The sequence below is a fragment of the Puma concolor genome, chromosome B1 (genome assembly GCF_028749965.1).
Source record: "Puma concolor isolate L17-30 chromosome B1, mPumCon1.1.hap2, whole genome shotgun sequence".
NCBI classification, from domain to species: domain Eukaryota; kingdom Metazoa; phylum Chordata; class Mammalia; order Carnivora; family Felidae; genus Puma; species Puma concolor.
In genome coordinates, this window is record NC_141670.1 from 105,684,750 (window position 1) to 105,708,393 (window position 23,644).

The 23,644-nt window shown below is 37.0% G+C and overlaps 1 protein-coding gene and 1 long non-coding RNA gene across 10 annotated transcripts in view; one reads left to right on the forward strand and one right to left on the reverse strand.

Annotated features, from left to right (window-relative positions):
- LOC147581790 (uncharacterized) overlaps positions 1 to 23,644 on the reverse strand; it is a 105,516-nt gene that overhangs the window by 57,217 nt on the left and 24,655 nt on the right. For 2 of the 9 annotated variants that reach the window (XR_015250274.1, XR_015250268.1), the window contains exon 3: positions 17,388 to 17,467. The exons of the other annotated variants lie outside the window; for them this stretch is intronic. This is a non-coding gene — a long non-coding RNA (uncharacterized LOC147581790). The remainder of the gene's footprint in view (positions 1 to 17,387; positions 17,468 to 23,644) is intronic. 9 annotated transcript variants of the gene reach the window in all.
- FABP2 (fatty acid binding protein 2) lies at positions 19,088 to 22,644 on the forward strand. The gene is made up of 4 exons (XM_025922028.2): positions 19,088 to 19,328; positions 20,525 to 20,697; positions 22,106 to 22,213; positions 22,594 to 22,644. Exons 1-4 carry the CDS (start codon positions 19,262 to 19,264, stop codon positions 22,642 to 22,644), a joined length of 399 nt encoding a protein of 132 aa, XP_025777813.1. The 5' UTR covers positions 19,088 to 19,261.

Sequence of the window (23,644 nt, forward strand, 5' to 3'; positions counted from 1 at the left end):
TATCTGTCTTCAAGTCTGTTTTTCAGGGAACCCAATCTAAAATGAATGTGAATAGTGGCAATTCTTAAATGAAGGGATTATTGAAGGTTACTGTCTCCTTTTTGCATATCTGCATGTTCAGATTTTCAACAGTAAACATAAATTGTATCTGTAGTAAGAGTTACATATGCATACATACACACTGCATATATATAAAGTTTCTTAGAGTCTCTAAGTGCAGAGGAAAACAGCCATTTTGGTGTGACCTACAACATACAAAATGAAGAGAAGACATTTGGAGGGAAGAATATTTCATCACATTGTCATTTGAATTTGCAATTTTCTAGTTATTGGTGTGTTTGAATAAATATTTCATGTTCAATGACCAAAATGAAAAAAAAAAAAAGAAGAGGAGACAAAACCAATACAAATAGATTAAATATATTAGTGAAAAAAAATCTTGGTAACAGACAAAAGAAAACACCCTAGAAACAAATAATTCATTGAAACGGATTCAAAATATAAATATGTATAGTATTATAATTAAAGAAATTATAGTATTGTATATAATACATACATTACATGATATTATTATATACATTATATTACATTATATTTATACCACTATATTGTATATATTATTATAATTAAAGGAATTAAATTGCTCTTTTAAAATTTTCCCATAAAGAAGAAAAAAAGATCTGTCAGGCTTAGATAGGTTTACAATAAGTCTCATCAAATTTTTAGAGAAAAATAATTATTGATGAAAATGAGGTCTACAGCAATCTTATATACACTGGCTTAGGGAGATATACGACTCCGAAAAAGGTATTCGGTATTATTTTCCCTCATTTTTTAAATCCATTTTAAGGTGTGTGTGTGTTTTTTTTAAACTAAGTTTTAGATGCACATTTGGTCCTCCAACAGCTTCTTCGGATGTTTATGAAATAATTTTTTTTTACCAATAACTTTTTATTTATTCATTGGATTTTCCCAGGGTAAAAAGAGAAGGGGAAAGGGTCAGCATGTGTGTTACGAAACAATAGCAAATGGGAAAGGAAGTACCCGGCTCAGCAAAATCAGCCACATAAACACCCCCCAGAGATGTAGTCACTAAAGACCAAGGGGGCTCAGTCTCCTGCAGTTCAGAAATGAGGGGGAAGGGATCAGGGAAAGAACAGATAGTTACAAGCTTTCCTACCCCACCCCACCCCCATAAGTTCAAGATTTCACACAAAGCTTTGGTTTCTAGCAGTAAACATGGAGTTCATTAGTTCATCTCCTATTTAACAATCTTGTGGCCACTTTGACATATGTTTCTTGCACCTGCATAAAAGTTCCTGAGTGACTTGGATTATACATTCATCTTCCCTTCCTTGGCCTCCAGACCCTATCTCTCCATGGAATGCTCCCCTCATTGCTTCTGCTTCTCTCTACCCTAAGATTAGAGATTAAAGTAGGGTTGATCCATCCAAATACAAGTGTATTAGTATGAATCACATCAAGGAATGGTCTTGACACAGGATACTAGGAACGAGAAATGGAGTGTTTACAGCTTTTTCATGGTTTAAAGGTGTATGGGGGGGGGGCTTTTGGGGGAAGGAGGATAGGGTAGGAGTCAAGTTTTTAGGATAGAAGATCTTGCCCAAAATAGGAAATAGGGGAAGGAAACGCAAAAGAAAGGATGGTTCAAGACCACCACATTTTAAGACAGGTCACCAAGCTGTGTTCCAGATTCTCTTCCTGTGAAATAAAATTTTTGAGATGTGTATAACAGGAAAACATCTGTAGTCTATCCCAATATTCAGTTGATAGTTTGGATAGGCTAGAATTCTAAATTAGAAAAATAAGCAATAATCTTGTTCATATTTGGAAGGCAATGCTCTTTGATCATCTAACTTCCAGGATGCTGTTGAGAAATGTAAACCCATTATGGCTGTGATATGGATGTCACCTGTCCTTGCCATCTCACCCTATCCCCCCAAATCACAGCAATCTAGAAAATTCTTTCTTTTTCCCCACATACATGAAATTTCACTTTGTGCCTGAGTGTTGTCCCATTTTCACCCACTCTACTAAGCACTTGGTGAGCCTGTTCAACGTAGAAAATAATCAGCTTTCAATTTGGGGGATTTTCTTGTGACTTACCTGCCTTATGATTGATTTCCTGTCTTCTGTTTTCCATTTTCACATTCTGAACTTCTGTTTCTCAAATGTCATAACTCCTGGACTACTCCTCTAATTTCCTTATCTTTTCTTTGTATTTTTAATGTTTTCTGGGGTGTTCTTTTATCATCCAACTCTTTTATTATTTCATTTCTTCCATCATATTTTTATTTATTTTTTTTTCAATTTTTTTTTTCAACGTTTATTTATTTTTGGGACAGAGAGAGACAGAGCATGAACGGGGGAGGGGCAGAGAGAGAGGGAGACACAGAATCGGAAACAGGCTCCAGGCTCTGAGCCATCAGCCCAGAGCCTGACGTGGGGCTCGAACTCACGGACCGCGAGATCGTGACCTGGCTGAAGTCGGACGCTTAACCAACTGCGCCACCCAGGCGCCCCTTCCATCATATTTTTAATTTCTAAGAGCTGTTTCTGGTTCTGTTTAATTTTCACGACATCGTTTTTGTTCCAGAAAAACATATATTCTCTTACATCTCTGAAAATATTAATGATAGGTACAGTTCTATTTTTATTTTTGAGGTTTTATCCCTCCCACATATATATAAAATAATTTCATCCATTTATTTTGCTCTTTCTTTCATATTAGAGATTTCTTTTCTCAAATGTCTCCTTGATTAAATGTTCATTTTTAAAGGTCTGTGACTAAAGTCCTGGTGAGCTTGTCAACTGTGAACTTCCCTGTAGCGTGACCTAGGTGGGCCATATATTGGGGAAGGTGCAATGTCATTTTCTTTACATCTTTCTACGGACTGGTCAGATCCCCCAGAGAAGACTCTTCCAAAATCTTGTATAGAAAGCAAAGGCCTGGCTTCCAGTGTTCTAAAAAGTGAATAAGGTGGATCTCTCAGTATTTAAAAGGCACACATTCAATTAATCTTCCTATTTCTTTACAGTATCTGTGTCCTCAACTGTATCTACTTTTCCTCAGTCAAGTTCTGTTTTAGCTTCTCTGGAGAATAATTCTGCTGGGTGTGAGGGATAATTACTCATGGGTTAGTATAGAGAAGGTGATTTGAGAATTTCACTGCTTTTTAAAACACTTTCAATCAATTCACCATCTTTCAGCTAGCTCTTTTTATCCCATCTTCCAGAGATACCTATTATGGAGTCTTTTGAAGATTCTGCAGTATACATTAAGTTGGTCTGACCCCTCACCCTATCTTAGGTTTGGCTTTCTCAGTTCTACCAAGTAATTTACCATTCATCCATCTACTTTACCGATTTAAAAATTTTATTGATACTGTCTTGTCTTCTCTTTTCCCCATCGCTGTGGATTTTTGCCTTCTTAAAAGCTTTAGTGAGATTTTAAAAGGAAATAAAAGTGGACACATGTATTAGGACTACTGTCTTTACTAAGAAATGTGACTTTAAAAAAATGAAGATGCACAGAGTCTATTACTCAGTAATTTCACTTCTGGGTAAACTCTTGACATGTGTACCAGGAGAGATGTACAGAAATATTCATAGCAGTATTAACATATCAATAAAAAGTAACTCATGGATGAATCTTAAAAACATAATGGCTTGTTGTTTAGAAGTTACAGAAACATATATACAGTATAAATTTGTTCAGTTGAAAAACATTAAAAAATCCTAAAAATGTATTGTCAGTTACTAGTATCTTTAATATAATAAAACCATTTAAAAAAGCAAAGCAATGATAAACATAAAAAAAATCAAAGCAGTAGTTACCCTTGGTTGGAGAGAAACAGAGTTAAAGTTGGGAATGAAAATGAGCTTCAACAGTATTGGCAATTGTTAGAGTCCCCACAAGCAAACCCTGATGTGAGAACTTAAGTGTAAGTAGCTTATTTTGGAAGGTTATCCCAGCAAATACTGGTAAGAGAGTAGAGAAGTAAGATGGGAAGGGAAGGAAAGGCAAAGAAAGGAAGTGAACATAGGGTAAGTTATAAGCAGATTCTTACTGTGGACAACTGAGGCTCAGTATCACTGGGGACCTCTTGAAGACTGTATAGAATACAAGTCAAAGTCATCCTACCTGCGGGACAAAGAAGTTTAGATATCTAACTCCCAGCTCCCACCCATTATTAGTTGAGGTATGCTCCTGATGGTCTTAACTCCCCCTATGTCCAGCATGCCCTGCTTCTGGGGCTGAGCATCTTTCTTGACCAGAGGAAAGCCTGCAGGCAAAGCATCTCAGGTGCTTAAAACAGAGAGCCATCAGTGTTTTTTGGGAATAGTGAGCACTGAGGGGGTAAGCCTGCCACAGTACTATTCTAGTTTTTCAACTAGGAGTGGCTAAAATGGGATTGATTTGGTTATTCTTAATACTATATATATGAAATGTATTCTTTCATATCAATGCTAATGTTAATTAAAAATATTAAGTAAACTTTTACATATGTCTTGAATTCCCATTTTCTTCTTTGGGCAATGTTTGTTAGAAATGTGAACTTCAAAATATGTTTCATTTTCACTGACCTTCTGCTCATTTGCAGTAATGGGGCCACAGATTCCCTGGTGTCATTGGGCCCTAATTCATTCTCTGAACAAGCTGGTCTTTCACTGAAGGAGGGCCATTGTAATTCAGTGTAAATATGGTCATTTATAAAGCAGCAGGAACTGATTTGCAAGAACTCTTCAGACAGTATATTTTAGGAGAGCAACATGGTGTGAAATTCAATTCAATTCATGTCTCTGTTTTTGTATTATATGGATAATTTTTACATAGTAAGATTTTGGCTTTAGGGGTTTTAGAACTCATATACCATTGGCTAAGACAAGTTTTTGGATTATAATTAACTCAAATCCCAATTATGCTATTCCAAGCAAGAATGGTTCTTTATAATCCTCTTTTCTGGGACCAGAATATTACAGTTTAGTTTCTTGAGCCAGATGCATTTTAGGCTGTGCTTATGGAGCAGGGCCATTTAACTGACCAAGACAATAATAGCTAACAACTGGATGTTTTATAGAATAATACATTGCTGTTGGACTCAAGGGGGAAACTTACTAATTTGTATTGGGTTACACAAATAGGCCAAAGGTGCTTAACTGATTTTAGAGAATTATCTCTGACAACTCAAAATCATTGGAGCCAACATGTCTCTATGAAATCAGTTACAGAGACAACAAAGTATTTATTGACTAAATTACCTTTCTAATACATCAGCTTAAAAAAAACTCTGAAAAGAGGTTTAAAAAAATCTCAGTGCCTAACATGACAGGCATAACTGTATTCTGTGGCACAAAGTTTGACTTAATCCACTAGGTGAAAACAATTTCCTCTAAGGCAGCTGAAGGGTAATAAAAACACTCTTTACAAAGGAAGTGACAATTATTAGCTTGAAGGTCCTTAGTTTTTCTCTGAACAAGACAGTCTCATCAGTCTACCTCTGAAAGCGAGTCTCTATTTACACTGAAAACAAACTGATCAGAAATTATGGAATGACCTGTTTCAGAACAGCTCATAAAAAATGGACTCTATAGAGGTGGGGATGTAAGCAGAAGAGAGCAGTTGGTAACATGACATGTTTTAGGGGACATTTCTAACAGGAAAGTAAAATACGCTGTGACTCCCTTTAATTTTACACATCAATCTAGCCTCAAGGCCTACTTGGTGAGGCAGACAAATTTAGTATTCCTTTTGTAACTGTAAATGCATCTCTTAAAATGAATTAGTCATTAGCTTTTGAAAAATTATTTAAAAAAATTTTTTTAACGTTTATTCATCTTTGAGAGACAGAGAGAGACAGAGCATGAGTGGGGAAGGGTCAGAGAGAGGGAGACACAGAATCTGAAGCAGGCTCCAGGCTCTGAGCTGTCAGCACAGAGGCCGACGTGGGGCTTGAACTCACGAACTGTGAGATCATGACCTGAGCCGAAGTCGGACGCTCAACCAACTGAGCCATCCAGGCGCCCGTCTTTTTTTTTTTTTTTAAGTTTTATTTATTGAAGTGATATCTACACCCAACATGGGATGCAAACTCATGACCCTGAGATCAAGAGTCATATGCTCTTCTGACTGAACCAGCCAACCTCCCTGAAGATTGTCTTTATTCTCCTTCATATCCAACCCCAGTAAATAAGTGGATGGATTGATGGGTGGATGGGTAGGTAGACGGACAGATGGATAACTAATTTAAGTTGGAAGGTTTGACCATACGACAGCACACAAAATACATTTCAAAGGGAGTTGTTAGACCCCAGAGCCTAAATTTAAACATAGGTATGAAAGATGATGGCAATGGAGAGAATTTTTTGAGGATTATTTCATTGGAAAGAGAGATGTACTGTGGGTGAACAATGATACAAGTTGTTTGCGGTGCACCTCATGATGATCACAGAATTCAGTAAGGATCTCCTGCACTAACCCTGTCTTCATCGAAAACTTTGAGATCTTGCCCACCATATTTTTTGCATTAGTATTTATTTTTTAAGTGTTTCACTAAAATATTGTTTATCTTGATTGCTGAGCTTTTTGGCATCCCCTTTACTTTTGCTCTTAAGGTGAGTGCCTTACTGGCTTCACCCTAGTCCCAGTCCTGATTGAGGGGGACCAGGTGATGATGTGTGACCATCACCTGTGCCTCTAAAGCAGCCTATTACAGCAGGATAGAGGTCGATCGCCAAGGAAAGTACTACACCATCCTCTCATAGTGGGTCAAAAGTGTGGGAATTCTAGGAACTAGATGAAAACTAACGGTAGGAATAGTAGCCTGGGGTCATTTAAAAAGGTATCCTGTCCAAGAGGATAGTCTGAGAGAATTGAGGGCGACCTAAGAGCTGGCAGGGCAGAAGCCGAGGGGCACTAAGAGTGACCCAACTGAAGGTAAGGCACTGCTACATCTGGAGAGTGAGATGAGGTCTGCCTCTCTACCCTCCACTCTACTCTCTATCCCTAGAGGTGACAAAGCAAGGTTTAAGGCATACTCTCCCCAGAAGACTGCCGGCCTGCCTGCAGCCAAGCCCTAGAACGAAGGTAGGGTGTAGAAGAGAAGCCTTAACTTTGAACGAAGAGTAAAGTATTCTTAATATGTTAGACAAAACATTCCTAAAAACTGAATTAAAACTATAATTTTGATATTAAAGTGGCCTTAGGACTCAAGGCCCTGTTGTAAAACTCCAGGAGCATTATTCCCATTAGAATCTATTGGAGCTAAACTCCAGGAGACTCATTTACAAAAATTACAGTGCAAATGGTGCCCCCTGGAGTTGTGTGACTTGGAGGCTGTGATAGAACATTTTATTACTTGAATAGGCAGGAAAAACAAGGGACTGACTGGGTTTTTAAGCAACCACAGGAAAAAACTTCTCCCAGTGAAAGATAAAGACAAAAATAAATTTGCATTTTAGTTAAACTCCGTAAATTGTGCTCATTCAACTTATGGTTACAGAAGGATGAATAGAGGAGTGAATGGATGAATAAACAAGCAGATTGTAAAAGACCAATTTAAGTTATTGAAGAGCGTGATTCTATTTAAATTAATCTGTTTCTTTAACAGGGAGATGATTTAAGAAGCAAATTCCTATTGAAAAGGGTATAAACATTCATTGGGGGCAAATTTCAATGTCTGACTGCCTGATGTTATTTAGGGACTTTATCTGTATTTCAAAGGTTGGCCTTCCAGATAGATTAGCTCACTGAAAAGAGAAGCCTGTACCCTGATGCCCTTGTGAGATACTATACACATCTGGTACAGCTGGCATCTGCTGTTTGCTCATCAGTCTCTGACAGCCACCTGGGGTGTTCCCACATCACTGTGGTTCTCTTTTTTCCAGGCTCACTTTCCTTATTTTCAGTTCTCATTTCTCAGCAAGGTTACAATATTTAATTAGCCTTTTCTCCCAGATGAGTCCCTCAAATCCCTCCCACATTTGGTGCCAGATGAAACCTTCTAAAGTACAAACCTTGATCAAATGAAGATACGTGCATGGGTATCTACACACACAGCAATTTATATGAGTATACACATATCCATGCTTATGTGTACATACACATACATATGTATACTAGAAATGTATAAAAATATATACATACACATATGTATGTGTACAAACGTACATATAAACTTAAAACTAGATGAATAATACATAAATATTACATTAACTATGTACAGTTGGTAGAATTATAAGTCCTTGATCAATATTCTTTCTTTATGCCTTTTTGTATTTTCTAAGTTATCAGCATTCACTGCTCATTAACCTATAATTTAAAATTTTTTTCTTAGGGATGTAGATAAATTTTTAAAAATTTTAAAAATATTTATTTATTTTTGAGAGAGAGAGCCTGAGCAGGGAAGGGGCAGAGAGGGAGAGAGGGGGGTGGGAGACAGACGATCTGAAGTGGGCTCTGTGCCAACAGCAGCGAGCCTGATGCAGGGCTTGAACTCATGAACCGTGAAATCATGACCTGAGCCGAAGTTGGACACTCAACCAACTGAGCCACCCAGCCACCCCTGATGTAAAGGAACATTTAATGAAATTGAAAAATGTTGACAGGGTTGTTAATTTTTAAAGATTTGTATAGGCCCACGTATTTGTGGAAAATGTATATTTCATATGCATGAATGGTGTGTATGTGCTAGTACTGACTACCATGGGATATGACACCTTGAGTAATTTTTATTTTTCTTTGTTCTTAGCTATATTTTCAAAAATTTCTATAGTGATATATACAGTCATGATAGTTTCCCCAGTAAGTGTGAGTCTCTGTGGCAAGGATGCAAAGCTATGCTAGAAGGTATAGCAAAGCCAACTGATGCTTTTCCTAAAATTGGTAACATTTTCTTGATTTCTAGAGGATTACTTCTGCCACGCCTAAAAAGTAGTGCTTTGGCAACACTATTCTTTCACTCTGAGATAAGTTTGCTTCATTTCATCAAGGAGCCAAAGTCCCTGTAGTATTCTGCCAACCAGAGAGCTTTGAAGCCTATTATCTATAATTAATTTTCCTCTGAAAAGCCTGCAAATGGAGGCTCCTTAATTAGGCTGAAAAACAGGGAGGGAGTCAAAATATTACACTGGGTAAACCCATGACCCTAGTACCAAAATAGAAGGCAGTAGGGTACGGTTCACTATTAAACAACCTGCTAGCTGCTGGTCAAACACTCACATGCTGAACCCAGGCTAGGAAACAAATGACACTTCTAAATAGGCAACAAAGTCTTTAATTAGGATACATATGCTTATTTTGTACATATTTTGTACCCATTTTGTATTGTCTCTGCCCTCAAATCTGAAAATCTCTTAGAAGAAACAAGTTAATATATACTACAATCAGTACAGTAAGTGTAAAGAAAAAGGGTTATTATGATGGCAATACCCAGCACAGGCAAAGAGCCCAGCAGGAAGGAGGAAGGCAAGGCAGCTCGTTAAACAGGTGACACTGAGCTGATTCTTCAATGCTAAGTGGGTGTTAGGCAGAAAGAATATGGGGTAAGATGTGGGATTTGCATGCAGAGTTAGGAAGATGTACAAAATACAGAGATGTGAGACATCATAGCACTTTGGATGGGGGAAGAGTAAAGCTGGGTGAACAGAAGTAAGGAATATAGAATTTTATGCTGATGGCAAAACAGAATCACTGAATGGTAATAGGCAAAGACAGGACATGGCCAAATGTGCATTCTATGAAGATAATTCTCTGGACAAAATAAATTCTGAGAGACTGAAGGAGGGGAACACCATTTAGATTATTGTAGTAATCTAGGTGAGAAATAGTGGCTATTGGAAAATACAAAGAGGGGATACATTTAAGTGATAATAGGGAGTAAAAGTTAATTTGTTGATAAAATGTAAAGCCAAGAATAGAGGAGAGGGAAGACTTTAGAATTATCCCTAGGATGGCAGGACCAAGCACTCACGTAGGAAATATAAGAGGAGAAAACAAGGGTGATTGGAAAGTTAAGCTCTTTTCTGGTTGTGTGGAGTTTGAGGTGCTGATAAAGCATGCAGGTAGAGAAACCTTGTCAGGAATAGGTACCAGTAGGAGAGAGATCTGGGTTGTAGCTCTAAATTTTGGAGTCACATAGATAGAAACTCAAGACATGGAAATGAAAAGAGATCTTAAGATGCAACATTTTTTTTTAATTTTTATTTTTTTATATTTATTTATTTTTGAGAGACAGAGATGAGCAGAAACTGGGGAGGGACAGAGAGAGAATGAGACACAGAATCGGAAGCAGGTTCCAGGCTCTGACCGGTCAGCACAGAGCCTGACGCAGGGCTAAAACTCACAGACCATGAGATCATGACCGGAGCTGAATTCAGACGCTTAACCGATTGAGCCACCCGGGTGCCCTAAGATGCAACTATTAATATAAGGTGACAAATGAGGGAGAATTGCCCATGGAAGAGCCTAAAAAGGAGCATTCAGATTAGTAAGATGAATATCAAGAGAGAATAAAGTCAGGAAAAGAAAAGGAGAAATTCCAAAGGCGGAAGAGTCAATGGTCTGGAATGCTGCAGTGACATAAAGGCCAAGATGTGTGCATAGTGTTTGGCAACAAAAAAGTCATCTATAACCTCAGTCAGTAGTTTCAGTGGAGTGGCGAATATGAAAGCTGGTATTGCAGTAGATTGAGGCAGTAACAGAAGAAAATAATGTAGAGACAAGTATAGGTCATTTTCTCAAGAAGCCTGGCTATAAAGGGAAGGAGAAAGACTGATTAGTTTCTAGAAACATCAAAAGAATCTAGAGAGAGTTTTTTTCACATCTTAAGATGAGAAAGACTTGACTGCCTTGATGTGGAGAAAAGATTCTACCTCAGCAAAATAAATAAAAGAGAAATAGAGAGGTGCTGGGGGGGGGCGCTGATCTTTGCATGTGCCTTACTATTATATTTTCAAGTCTTGCTTCCTCTTGACTGAAACTGTATGTATTCATTCTTCTACTTCTCTACCTTAGCATAGTGCTTAGGTCACAGTAGAAATTCTAGTATCTGTTAAGTGAATAAGTTGGTAAAAGAACTTAGAGGAGTAAAGAAAGTAATAACAGGTAATATTGAAAATAAAAAGGCATAAATTGAGGGAATTATAATTTGATGGTTAATTTCCTCTGTGGAGTAATATACAGGTCATCTGCTGAAGGCAATGGAAGAAAAACTATAGGAAAATGATTAAACTTAACACCAAAAAAAAAAAAAACCCAAAAAATAATCTGATTAAAATGGGCAGAGGACCTGAATAGACATTTTTCCAAAAGAAGACATACAGATGGTCACCAGACACATGAAAACATGTTCAACAACACTCATCATCAGGGAAATGCAAATCAAAACCACAGTGAGATACAACCTCACCCATGTCAGAATGGCTAGTATCAAAAAGACAAGGAATAATAAGTGTTGGTGAGGATATGGAGAAAAAAAAAAAAAAAGAACACTTGCACACTGTTGGGGGAATGTAAATTGGTGTGGTCCCTGTGGAAAACAGTATGGAGGATCCTCAAAAAATTAAAAATAGAAATACTGTATGATACAGTTAATTCCACTACTGGGTATTTACCCAAAGAAAACAAAAACACTACTTTGGAAAGATCTATGCACCCCTATGTTTACTGCATCATTACATACAGTAGCCAAGATATGGAAGCAGCCCAAGTGTCCACTGAGTGATGAATGGATAAAGAAGATGTGGTGGTGAGGATGGTGGTGATGGTGGTGGTGTGTGGGGGAGGGGTGGCGGTGTGTTTATATATACAATGGAATACTACTCGGCCATAAAAAAGAATGAGATCTTGCAATTAGAGGACATGGAAAAACCTAGGTGGTATTATGCTAAATGAAATAAGACCGAGAAAGACTAATACCATATGATTTCACCTCTATGTGGAATCTAAAAAAATAAAACAAAACCGAAATATAAATAAATAAATGAACAAAGCAGAAACAGACCCATAAACACAAAAACCAAATAGGTGGTTTCCAGAAGGAAGAGGTTAGAAGGATGGGAAAAATGGGTGAAAGGGAGGTATAAGCTTCCAGTTAGAGAATGAATAAATCACATGGCTAAAAGGTATAGCATAGGGAATACAGTCAGTGGTATTGTAATAGTGTTGTATGGTGACGGATGGTAGTTATGCTTGTGGTGAGCACAGCATAACATATAGAGTTGCTGAATCACTAGGTTGTACACCTAAAACTAATGTAACTTTGCATTTCAACTATACGCCAATAAAATAATTTTAAGAAAGGATAAAACTCCACTTTTAATAGAAAAAAAAAGAATGATTAAAGATACAGTTACCACCATGAAATGAGAAGGGAATTGATTGGGATACAGAGAAGTCTTGCCAGGCAGTGCGGAAGATTCAGCTCAGACTAGAAACCATGTGTGTAATAGCACCTGGCCTAGTGCAGGGAAAATGTGCAAGAGCGTTTTTCTTTTAACTGGTAACAGGATATTGATTAGATAGAGAATGTAAATAAACCAGATAGGGACTCCAATTTGGAGAAAATAAAGAAAACTGATGTTCTCTCCAAGCCATTTTCTCCCAAGAGATGGGAGAAAATGAAGGAACCGAGAGGATAGAGTTGTGGTCAGAGAGTCGCATGTTAAATTTTACAGAAGGAACAACTCTAGTGAGGACAAACCACAGGTCATAGCCTTGGATGTAAAGAGATAAAGTGCAATCAAAGTAAAGGTTACTAGAGATGACGAAGTTAAGGAACTGTGAGGCCAGAGTGACAAATGGCTTATCTGTGTGGACTTTGAGGTCACTCAGGATGATGGCAGGACACAGGAGATGATGATGAGCCAGGTGCCAAGATCTCCAGTGGTAGATGGTAGACAGCAATGTTACATGGGAACAGTTGGTAGATAACGATAGATGGGGTAAACCACAGATAACTATGGTGAAGTAGGCTGGAAGGTGATAGCCAAAAGGAAATGGTCTCAAAAGAAAAGACTTAAAAAAAAAAAAAAAGGCAGACACATGGTTTAGATGGGGAAGTAGAGAGCTGAGATTAATGCAAACCCATCTTCCAATGTCTGTGGTATGAGGGGCATAATAGATGAATGATCTTCCATTCAAAGTGCCTGAGGGAGACTCATTATTTGGGGGACAGAACTAGATTACAAGTAAGTCAGAAAATGTGGGGTGCCTGGGTGGCTGAGTCGGGTAAATGTCCAACTTTTGATTTCAGCTCAGGTCATGTCTCACAGTTTGTGAGTTCGAGTCCTGCATCAGGCTTCTTGCTGACAGTGCGGAGCCTGCTTGGGATTCTGGGATTCTCTTTCTCTCTCTCTGTCTGTGTCTCTCTGCCTGTCCCCTGCTCACTGTCTCTCTCAAAATAAATAAACGTAAAAAAAAAAAGAAGGCAGACAATGAAGGAGTTGTAAATCCTTCATGCAAGACCATTCAACTGACACATGTAGATCCCATAAAATGGCTGTCCTGGTATTAAGGACAATCAGCAAGCCACACTTACCATTATATGGTAAATGTCCTGCTATGCACTGCTATAATTCTAGAGTCTTTGGAAGAAAACCAACCAGCCGTGTCAAGTGCAAAATCTAAGACATAATTTAACAAGTCTTAATTATTTCTAAAATTTAGAAGATTATGGTTAAAACATAATGAAGTAGTCTCTGTAGGCAAACATTAGAATTCTTTCTCATTCCCCATTCACTGGTAGGGACTGGACATAAGTCTTTCCTTTTTTAATTAATTAATTTATTTTTCAGAGAGAGTGGACACATGCACAGGAAGGGTTGAGAGAGAGGGGGAGAGAGAATCCCAAGCAGGCTCCATGCTGTCAGTGCAGAGCCTAACATGGAGCTCAATTCCACGAATAGTGAGATCGTGACCTGAGCCAAAATCAGAAGTCAGATGCTTAACTGACTGAGCCACCCAGGTACCCCAGGATTGGACAGTAATCTTAAAACTTCTTGTTGCTCCTTCCACCGGTCCCTCAAATCCTTCTCTTATATGGGCCTGATAGAGATGACTATTTTTCTCTGACATGTGAAAGTTAAACAAGTTGGGATTGAAATCCTCAGGTGATTAGAAAAGTCCTGAAAATGCTGTTTTCCATAAATGATACATGTTTTAAGTACTCTAGAAAAACGTTCCCTCCTACTATACAATGGGGTAAAAGGATTTCTCTGATCTCTAGAAAGCTATTCCTTTGTGATGAGCTTGAAACACTGTACTGCCCTTCCTCATGATGTCTCTGGTCTTCATGATGATACTAATATTTCCTTGGCTATCATGAATTAGCTGTTTTTGTCTATTATGACTTTTACGGGACCTTTAGAAGATCATTACATTTGGGAGAAGTAGGCTTACCTGACCCACTCTTGGTAGTTCAGGACAGGCTTCTTAGACCTGTCCCAGTGGCCAAGCTGGGACCTGAAGCAACAGAAAGCATGCACATCCAGGAGACTGGAGACTGAAAGAGGTTTAGTATGCTTGGACCTTGGAGGAAACAGTAAGGAATGTCAAGAGACTGGAGATATGAGTAGAGGCTTCATAAGCCACAGTAGGAATGCAGTCTGCATAATCCCCTGAAGGAATGGGATAGGGATCAGCAGGAGCTTCTGCTGATTTCCACTTCTTCCATACCATTCAGTAGCTGTTGTGGACTATGAAACCCAGAGAGAGACAGAGCACAGCTTTACCTCCATAGCATCTGCACCCACATGCAATGCATACCCAATCCACCCACTCTCCCAAGCTGCAAGACCCTAAGTCTTCTGGCATTATCAGAGAAGAAAATGAAAGAACTGGGTCTGCCATCAGCTGGGGAGTCCAATTATATCATCAGTAGGAGAAGTCTGTAGGGAACTTGGTCTACAGGTTCTGTATAATCTTTCCTAGGTGGTGTCAGGTAAGTGATAAGAATTGAGAAGCTACAGAGTTGGGAAGCTGGAGAAGGAAAAGTACAACGTTAAAAATTTGATCTAGTCATTTAAAAAATCCAGTGATTCCAATCTATAGACAAGAGACTCCTAACTGACTTTAAATTAGGATACTAACACTGATAAATGGAAGACTGAAAAGTTTAACATGTTCGTTCTGTTAGTAGGTTGGCCTGAGTCCAAGTGCTATTTGCTTACCTGATGCTACTCTGCTCCTTCTGGAAAGCTCAAATGTGGCCAGGAGACAAGATCATGTTCCGAAGGCACTGTTAGGTGAACAACGGTAAGAAGCCACTTCTTGCTTTTTCCTGCCTACCTTCCTAACTGGGTCAGACACTTTTAGTTCAGCCATGAGATTACAGAGTAGACAAATGTATTCCTGGAGGGAGCTATTTGGCATCATGTTATCGTTAACAGGCAAATGCAAGTCATAACCAATCCCAAGTTAGTCACCAGTGAAGTCACTAAATACTTAAACAACTTTAAGGTGACTTTCTAATAAACAGCAGAAAGACAAGGATTTTATTTACAAAAAATTAAAGTGGCTTGAGACCTGGGAAAAATATAAAAGTTTATTAATACTGTTGGAATTTCTTTCTCAGAGAATGAGGAGAGAAAGATTTACTGAGTACTTGATGTCTACCAGTTGCTCAGGTGTATGTTTTATATAATTTGTTCACATAACCCCATGTATTAGGTATTATTATTATCTTCATTTTATAAATGAAGAAACTGAGGCTTAAACAGATTAAGTAATTTCACCAAGGTCCTATATAGTAATGGGTGTTCTAGGCAGTATTTTTTTTAAATATGAAATTTATTGTCAAATTGGTTTCCATGCAACACCCAGTGCTCATCCCAACAGATGCCCTCCTCAATACCCATCACCCACCCTCCCCTCCCTCCCACCCCCCATCAACTCTCAGATTGTTCTCAGTTTTTAAGAGTCTTTTATGGTTTGCCTCCCTCCCTTTTTTTTCCTTCCCCTCCCCCATGGTCTTCTGTTAACTTTCTCAGGATCCACACAAGAGTGAAAACATATGGTATCTATCTTTCTCTGTATGACTTATTTCACTTAGCATAACACTCTCCAGTTCCATCCACGTTGCTACAAAAGGCCAGATTTCATTCTTTCTCTATGCCATGTAGTATTCCCATTGTGTATATAAACCACAATTTCTTTATCCATTCGTCAGCTGATGGACATTTAGGCTCTTTCCATAATTTGGCTATTGTTGAAAGCGCTGCTATAAACATTGGGGTACAAGTGCCCCTATGCATCAGCACTCCTGTGCCCCTTGGGTAAATTCCTAGCAGTGCTACTGCTGGGTCATAGGGTAGATCTATTTTTGATTTTTTGAGGAACCTCCCCAGTTTTCCAGACTGGCTGCACCAGTTTGCATTCCCACCAACAGTGCAAGAGGGTTCCCATTTCTCCATATCCTCTCCAGCATCTATAGTCTCCTGATTTGTTCATTTTAGCCATTCTGACTGCTGTGAGATGGTATGTGAGTGTGGTTTTGATTTGTATTTCCCTGATGAGAAGTGACGTTGAGCATCTTTTCATGTGCCTGTTGGCCATCTGGATGTCTTCTTTAGAGAAGTGTCTATTCATGTTTTCTGCCCATTTCTTCACTGGATTATTTGTTTTTCGGGTGTGGAGTTTGGTGAATTCTTTATAGATTTTGGATACTAGTTGTCCAATATGTCATTTGCAAATATCTTTTCCCATTACATTGGTTGCCTTTTAGTTTTGTTGATTGTTTCCTTTGCAGTGCAGAAGCTTTTTATCTTCATGAGGTCCCAATAGTTCATTTTTGCTTTTAATTCCCTTGCCTTTGGAGATATGTCAAGTAAGAAATTGCTGAGGCTGGGTCAGAGAGGTGTTTTCCTGCTTTCTACTCTAGGGTTTTGATGGTTTCCTATCGCACATTCAGGTCCTTTATCCATTTTGAGTTTATTTTTGTGAATGGTGTAAGAAAGTGGCCTAGTTTCATTCTTCTGCATGTTGCTGCCCAGTTCTCTCAGCACCATTTGTTAAAGAGACTGTCTTTTTTCCATTGGATATTCTTTCCTGCTTTGTCAAAGATTAGTTAACCGTACTTTTGTGGGTCTAATTCTGGAGTCTCTATTCTATTTCATTGGTCTATATGTCTGTTTTTGTGTTAATACCATGCTGTCTTGATGATTACAGGTTTGTAATAGAGGCTAAAGTCTGGGATTTGTAGGCAGTATTGAAACCCAAGTCTTTTTGTTTCTAAAATACATCTTCATTTTACTGTACCACATTTCTATTCCAGTGACCAGATACATCTATTTTTCTAACCTAGAAAGATATATTGGATCCATCATTCATGGCCTTCTAAATTCTCAAATGACCATAAGCAGTGAATTACCTGAGAGACTAGTCCTTGGCTTTAGAACTTTTCTACTGTTCTCAACTTGAAAGTATCTCAAATGATGAGGTTTTCAGTATCTTTGACAAAAGGGAGAAAAACAAAGTTGAGGTAATCAACTTTTTTCCATAAAGCTAGTTACAAATGTAAAAGACTTCTATTATTCTAAAACTACAATCTCTCTCCCCCAGCACCCCTCTTCCTCTCCCTGTCTCTATGTTCTGATGTCTTTTTCTCTTTTAATGAAACAATGGAGCTAGTAGAAGGTAGTTTGCTTTTTAACATGCTTACAAGTAAGCATGTTTCAAGCATGTTTCAAATAATAAGTGGGCAAGTCCACTGAAAGAGTGTGTCCAATGAATATAATCAAAATTACAAACTTAATTCTGTTCCCCAATTTCCTGTTCAAATGTGTTAGTTATGTCCTTCCTCTAACTGCGAATGAAATTTTGGACATGCTCTGTAGCTTCTCTACTGACCTTTAGTTAATAAAATGTTCTCAGATCACATTCACTCACAGTAATAGTCTCTTTTTAGTAAGTGATAAGTTCAAGCTAGTTAATAATCAAAACTCTGATCTTCATAGTAAGTTAATGTGTTTCCTCTACCAGCCCAGTCCTGCTCTAGACTGAAAGCCTACAGTGGGGGAAGGGAGAGATATGGTGACCTCCTTGTCTTTTTTCCTTTTTAGCTGACCTCCATGGCCTCGCCCTACATACATACTGAGTTTTAGCTTCTGATTGCACCAGGATTGGGGATGAGGGGGAATAAAACAAAGATATGGTTTTAATTAATGGCATAGCTAACATCTGGCTTTTGTTTTCTCTGCCCATGGCAGATGCTTGAAACTGATTATTTCTCTTATAGAAGCTTTCATGTAATCTAGCTACATTTCTACCTCTTAAAATTTTTCTCAGTGGCCTATCACCGTTCAAGACCAAAACAAAAACTTGGCGAGTACTTACTCTGTGTCATGCACTGTACCAGGTGCCAGGATATTTACCAACCCAAAAGCACAATGTGAAAGAACATATTAGTAAAATAAATAAATCTTCAGTCTCAATATCATATTAAGTTTAACTTTTTATTTAAATTTGGTCATAAAGTCTTACTTTACAAGTTAATTGCTATTGTAAAAAAGGGATAGGTCATTAATAGTCTCATTTCTCAGATGTTATTTGATATATGTTCTGACTTGTGTTACCTCCAATGTAGTGTGCACTTTGAACTTATAAGCAGAAAATCTATTTTCAAAGGGTATGCATTCGAGTTCTTGAAATAAATGTGCTCCCAAGTTTGTAGTTTAAGACAGAGTAGGCATTGTTTATCATGTTTTACAGCTGACTCCTAAATAACATGGGGGTCAGGAGCACCAACCAGCCCCATGCAGTCAGAAATCCTTGTGTAACTTTTGATTCCTCAAAAACTTAACCATTAATAGTCTACTGTTGACTGGAAGTTTTACTGATAACATAAACAGTCGATCACATATTTTGTATGTCACATGTATTATATACTGTATTCTTACACAATTCTTATTTCTCTAGTAAGCTAGAGAAAATACTTTAAAATACATTTAAAATACTGTGCTGTATTTATCAAAAAAAAAATCCATATATAAGTGGCTCTGTATAGTTCAAACTCATGTTGTTCAAGGGTCAACTGTAATTCAGTTGAATTTCAGGAGAGGAACCAAGAAATTTATAGAAAGATAAACTATGATGGGTTGGCATTAGTGTAGTTAGGTGACCTTTTAAACTTTAAACTTCCACATCACAGTATGAAGTTGGTTCTGAGATAAGAAATAGAATAAATTGTCCCCTAAGGACAGACCTGAATCTCTGACTGCCTAGAGGCTCACTCAACCGGAGATCATGGCTTTTGATGGTACTTGGAAGATAGACCGGAATGAGAACTACGACAAGTTCATGGAAAAAATGGGTAAGGACTTAATTCTTCAGTGGCTTATTTTATTCCTCACAGATACTTTCCTTTCTAATTCTGTCTAAACCTCAGGGTTTAGGGAATGGCTCCTGTTCTGGTGGTAAGGATCCAGAATGTATGATGGTTCAGAGTAGGGAAAATAATATTTTCACTTCTTATATTAGGAAGACTACACTGTCTCACTAGTAGAAGCAAAGATTCTTTGAGTTCTCTGAAACAAAAAATATCCAGGTAGGTTTCATTCACTCTTTAACTAATGATTGTGCTTATACCATTGAAAACTGACTTTTTTTTTTTTTTGCTTAGAGAGTAAAAAAGGGCAGTGTGTAATGAAAAGCTCAAAACTTTGAAACACTGAATTCTAGAGGATGGAAAAACAAAGATAGTAAAGCAATGGGGAAAAAAAGTTCTATCAAAATTCACAATTCTAAATAACTTAGACTTAATTCTCATTCCTCTGACATGTTAAATTGGGGGAATAATCTCATGATTCCATGTGGTTTCTGTGTGAGTTTTAGCTATCTTTAATATCTATCCCAATACTCTGGAAGTCCATACATTGTACAAGATGTGCAAACAAACTTCTGTCATTCCTCAAAAAATAAAACCTGCATCAATTATGTCCTATAGTTCCAGAATTCCATGTTGAAATTTATGGAATTTGCACATCCTTACACTAATGAATTTGACTGCAATATTTGCCAATTTTCTCATTTTTGTGACAGTCAGAAATGCTACAAAAAGCAAGGAGAATTATGAAGTTCAAAATTTGAAAGCTATTATGGAAAGTGAAAAAACTATTTAAAAACACTGTTTTTGCAGAATTAAAGTTCCTTATAAATATATGAATATATTTAATCCTTCATTTGACATTTCTGGAATTTAGTTTACTTAACACTGAAACAAAAAGTTTGATAACTGTATTAAAATTATTCAGTTCTAAGATCCTACAATTCTAGTTTTCATTTAATTTTTCTTAAGTTTTGGAAAAATAGCTTGAATCACTACTCTTGATCTAAGCTTGAACTTTTTCGGCAAGAGGCATTTTGAATGTTCTTGTGCAAAGACAATGCTATCAGGCTTTCTTCCCCACCCTCAAAACGTACATAAACAAATAAGTAAAACAGGACTTGTTAAAATAAACACTTTCTATGGCATTTTGACTTTTTTCTCCAACATCTTTTGCTTTGCAGGTGTTAATATGGTGAAAAGGAAGCTTGCAGCTCATGACAATCTGAAACTGACAATCACACAAGAAGGAAATAAATTCACGGTCAAAGAATCCAGCAATTTTCGTAACATTGATATTGTTTTTGAGCTTGGTGTCACTTTTAATTACAGCCTAGCAGATGGAACTGAACTCAGTGTAAGAAACTTTTTATAAGCAATGCATTCTTGATTTTTTTACACAATACTAAAATAATCTGTTTTCTGTCATTGGATGTGGTCTAATTAAGTCTCCTTCATTTATTGAAGCAGCCAATAGTTTATCCACATTGTATCTTGCACAAATTGGCAGAATATTTAACTATAATGTTTTTATTTTCATACACATCTGTAAATAGTCTGGATTGAACAAGAATTAGAAAAACATCCTTCAGGTGATTAAATATAGACCTATTATTCATAAAGAAAATGATAGCTCAGTGTTTTCAACTTATTATATAACTGATAGCAATAAAAACTTTCATATTTCTCTAACTTAAACATAATAGTAATTTAATAAATATACCAAAATAGTAAAATAAGTGAATAAATTAGTTAATGGATAAGTGACAAAATGGGAAAGTCTAATGCTACATTGTAGGTCATTGGGAATATACCTTTTAATGTTTAAGATAAAAAATTTTAGAAAGTCATACTTCCAACTGATTTTTTAAAAACATTTTTGTCCTCAGGATTTTGTAATTAAATTATATGTTGGTAATGACAAACTGTGAAATATCTTATCACTTATGGTCATTTTTAGTTATTATTTATTTTTTAAAGCATTTATTATCAAACAATCTCTACACCCAGCTTGGGGCTGGAACCCACAACCCAAGATCAAGAGTTGGATGCTCCACTGACTGAGCCAGCCAGGCACCCCTATGACCATTTTAAAATTATTACAACAATTATAAAATTAAAACAAACACAGGGTTGTTAGGTTCTCCATGAAACTAACTTGAACTATGACTAAATTTAGGACACTCTTTGTAACATGAAACATTGAGAAAAATGCTGTTCATCTACCTTAAAGTTTAGCATTTGGAAACAACTGAGTGAGACAAGCATAATGGTTACCAACACATACTCTAGAGCCCCAAAACCTAGGCTGAATCCTGGCTCTGTGACTTTAGGTGAAGTACTATGCTTCAGTTTTCTCAACCATAAAATGGAGATAATAATATCTACTTCACAACGTTATTGTAAAGATTGAAAAAGTAGATCTATAAATTGAGAACAGAGGGCACCTGGGTGTCTCAGTAGGGTAAGCATCCAACTCTTAGGCTCAGGTCATGATCTCACTGTTTGAGTTTGAGCCCCATGCAGGGCTCTGTGTTGACAGCACACGGCCTGTTTGGGATTCTTTGCCTCTCTCTCTCTCTCTCTCTCTCCCAAAAATAAATAAACATTTAAAAATAAACAATAAACTCCCAAAAAACCCCACCTCAGAACAGTGTTTGACATACTTAAGACCCTAAAAAATATTATCATTATTATTTGTTATGGTTACTATTATTTTACATATTATTATTATTATTATTATTATTATTATTTTACATATGTAGGGTGCTTGGAGCCTAGAGGGAAATAAACTTGTTGGAAAATTCAAACGGGTAGACAATGGATGTGAACTGAATGCTATCCGAGAAATTGTAGGTGGTGAACTGGTCCAGGTGAGTTGTAAAAATATTACAGCTATTTCTTAAAGACAAAAATAATTACATAACAATAATTTTATTTTGTGATTCCTGAGTTATAGCTTCAACAAATAAACTAATACTTTTCTCATAAATCTTATTTTAAAGAGATACGTTATTTTCTGATGCCTATTTATTGAGGAGAGCTTATATATATGCCAAATATATCAGTGCCTATTGATAACCAAAAAATGTGTTTTGAAGTGGGCACATCCTGCCTCTGTATAAAATGTTGCTATCAAGACTAAGAAAAAAAATATTATAATCATTTCAAAGATATAATAATACTAATACTTTTCTTAATTTAGCCTTAAATCTTAATGGCAAATTCTTCTATGTTTGTTAACACCTTTCAGACTTACACATATGAAGGAGTAGAAGCCAAGAGGATCTTCAAAAAGGAATGAGCTTCATTTTTGGAGCACAGCCCAGAACACAAATTGAATAGAAAATCTATATTGTATTAAAACTGTTTTTCTCTCCCTGATTAGTCCGTTTGTAAACATAACCAGTGACTTATATTTCTAGTCTTGCCAAGGCAAAAGAAGTAAAAGCTAATTAGGATTTAATTTGTTTTACATTCTCTAAGATGTACATTTATTGCTGTATTCGTGTTGGAAAAGAATTTGTGACATGTTTTAAAATAGATGAATAAACTTTGTTCCCACATTGCTTTGTAGGTAGCTTTTCCTTTAAAAAAAAAAAAAAGAAAGAAAAAGAAAAAAGAACAAAAAGGAGGGGCACCTGGGTGGCTTAGTTAGTTAAGTATCCAACTCTAGGTTTTGGCCAGGGTCATGATTTTACGGCTCGTGAGTCCAAGCCCCACAGCAAGCCCCGCATCTGGCTCTATGCTGACAGTGTGGAGCCTGCTTGGGATTCTCTCACTCTCACTCTCCCTCTCTCTGTCCCTCCCCTGCTCTCTCTCTCTCTCTATCTCTCGGTCTCTCTCTCTCAAAATAAATAAAACTTAAAAAAATTTTTTAAATACAGATTAAAAAAAATTAAATAAATAAAGTTATGCAACATATGCATTGATAGACTATACTTCCCCCACCCCCACATTTGGTAAACTGAAAACACAGACTGGATTGGGGTCTTTAAAATCTTACACTGGTTGTGATTTTTCAGCAGAAACTTCGCAGGCCAAAAGGGAGTGGCAGGATATATTTAAAGTGCTGAAAGGGAAAAATGTATAGCCAAGAATACTCTACCCTGCAAGGTTATCATTCAGAATTAAAGGAGAGATAGAGTTTCCCAGAGAAGCAAAAACTAAAGGAGGTCATCATCACTAAACCAGCTGTACAAGAACTGTTAAAGGATCTTCTTTAAATGGAAAAGAAAAGTCCACAACTAGAAATAAAATATATGAAAGAAAAAATCTCCATTGTAAAGCAAATATATGATCAA

Excerpts from the sequence above, each read along its gene's own strand:
- FABP2 (XM_025922028.2), top strand. The coding sequence starts at position 19,262 with ATGGCTTTTGATGGTACTTGGAAGATAGACCGGAATGAGAACTACGAC. Across the intron at positions 20,698-22,105 it reads CAGATGGAACTGAACTCAGT|GGTGCTTGGAGCCTAGAGGG; the intron begins GTAAGAAACTTT and ends TTACATATGTAG. Across the intron at positions 22,214-22,593 it reads TAGGTGGTGAACTGGTCCAG|ACTTACACATATGAAGGAGT; the intron begins GTGAGTTGTAAA and ends AACACCTTTCAG.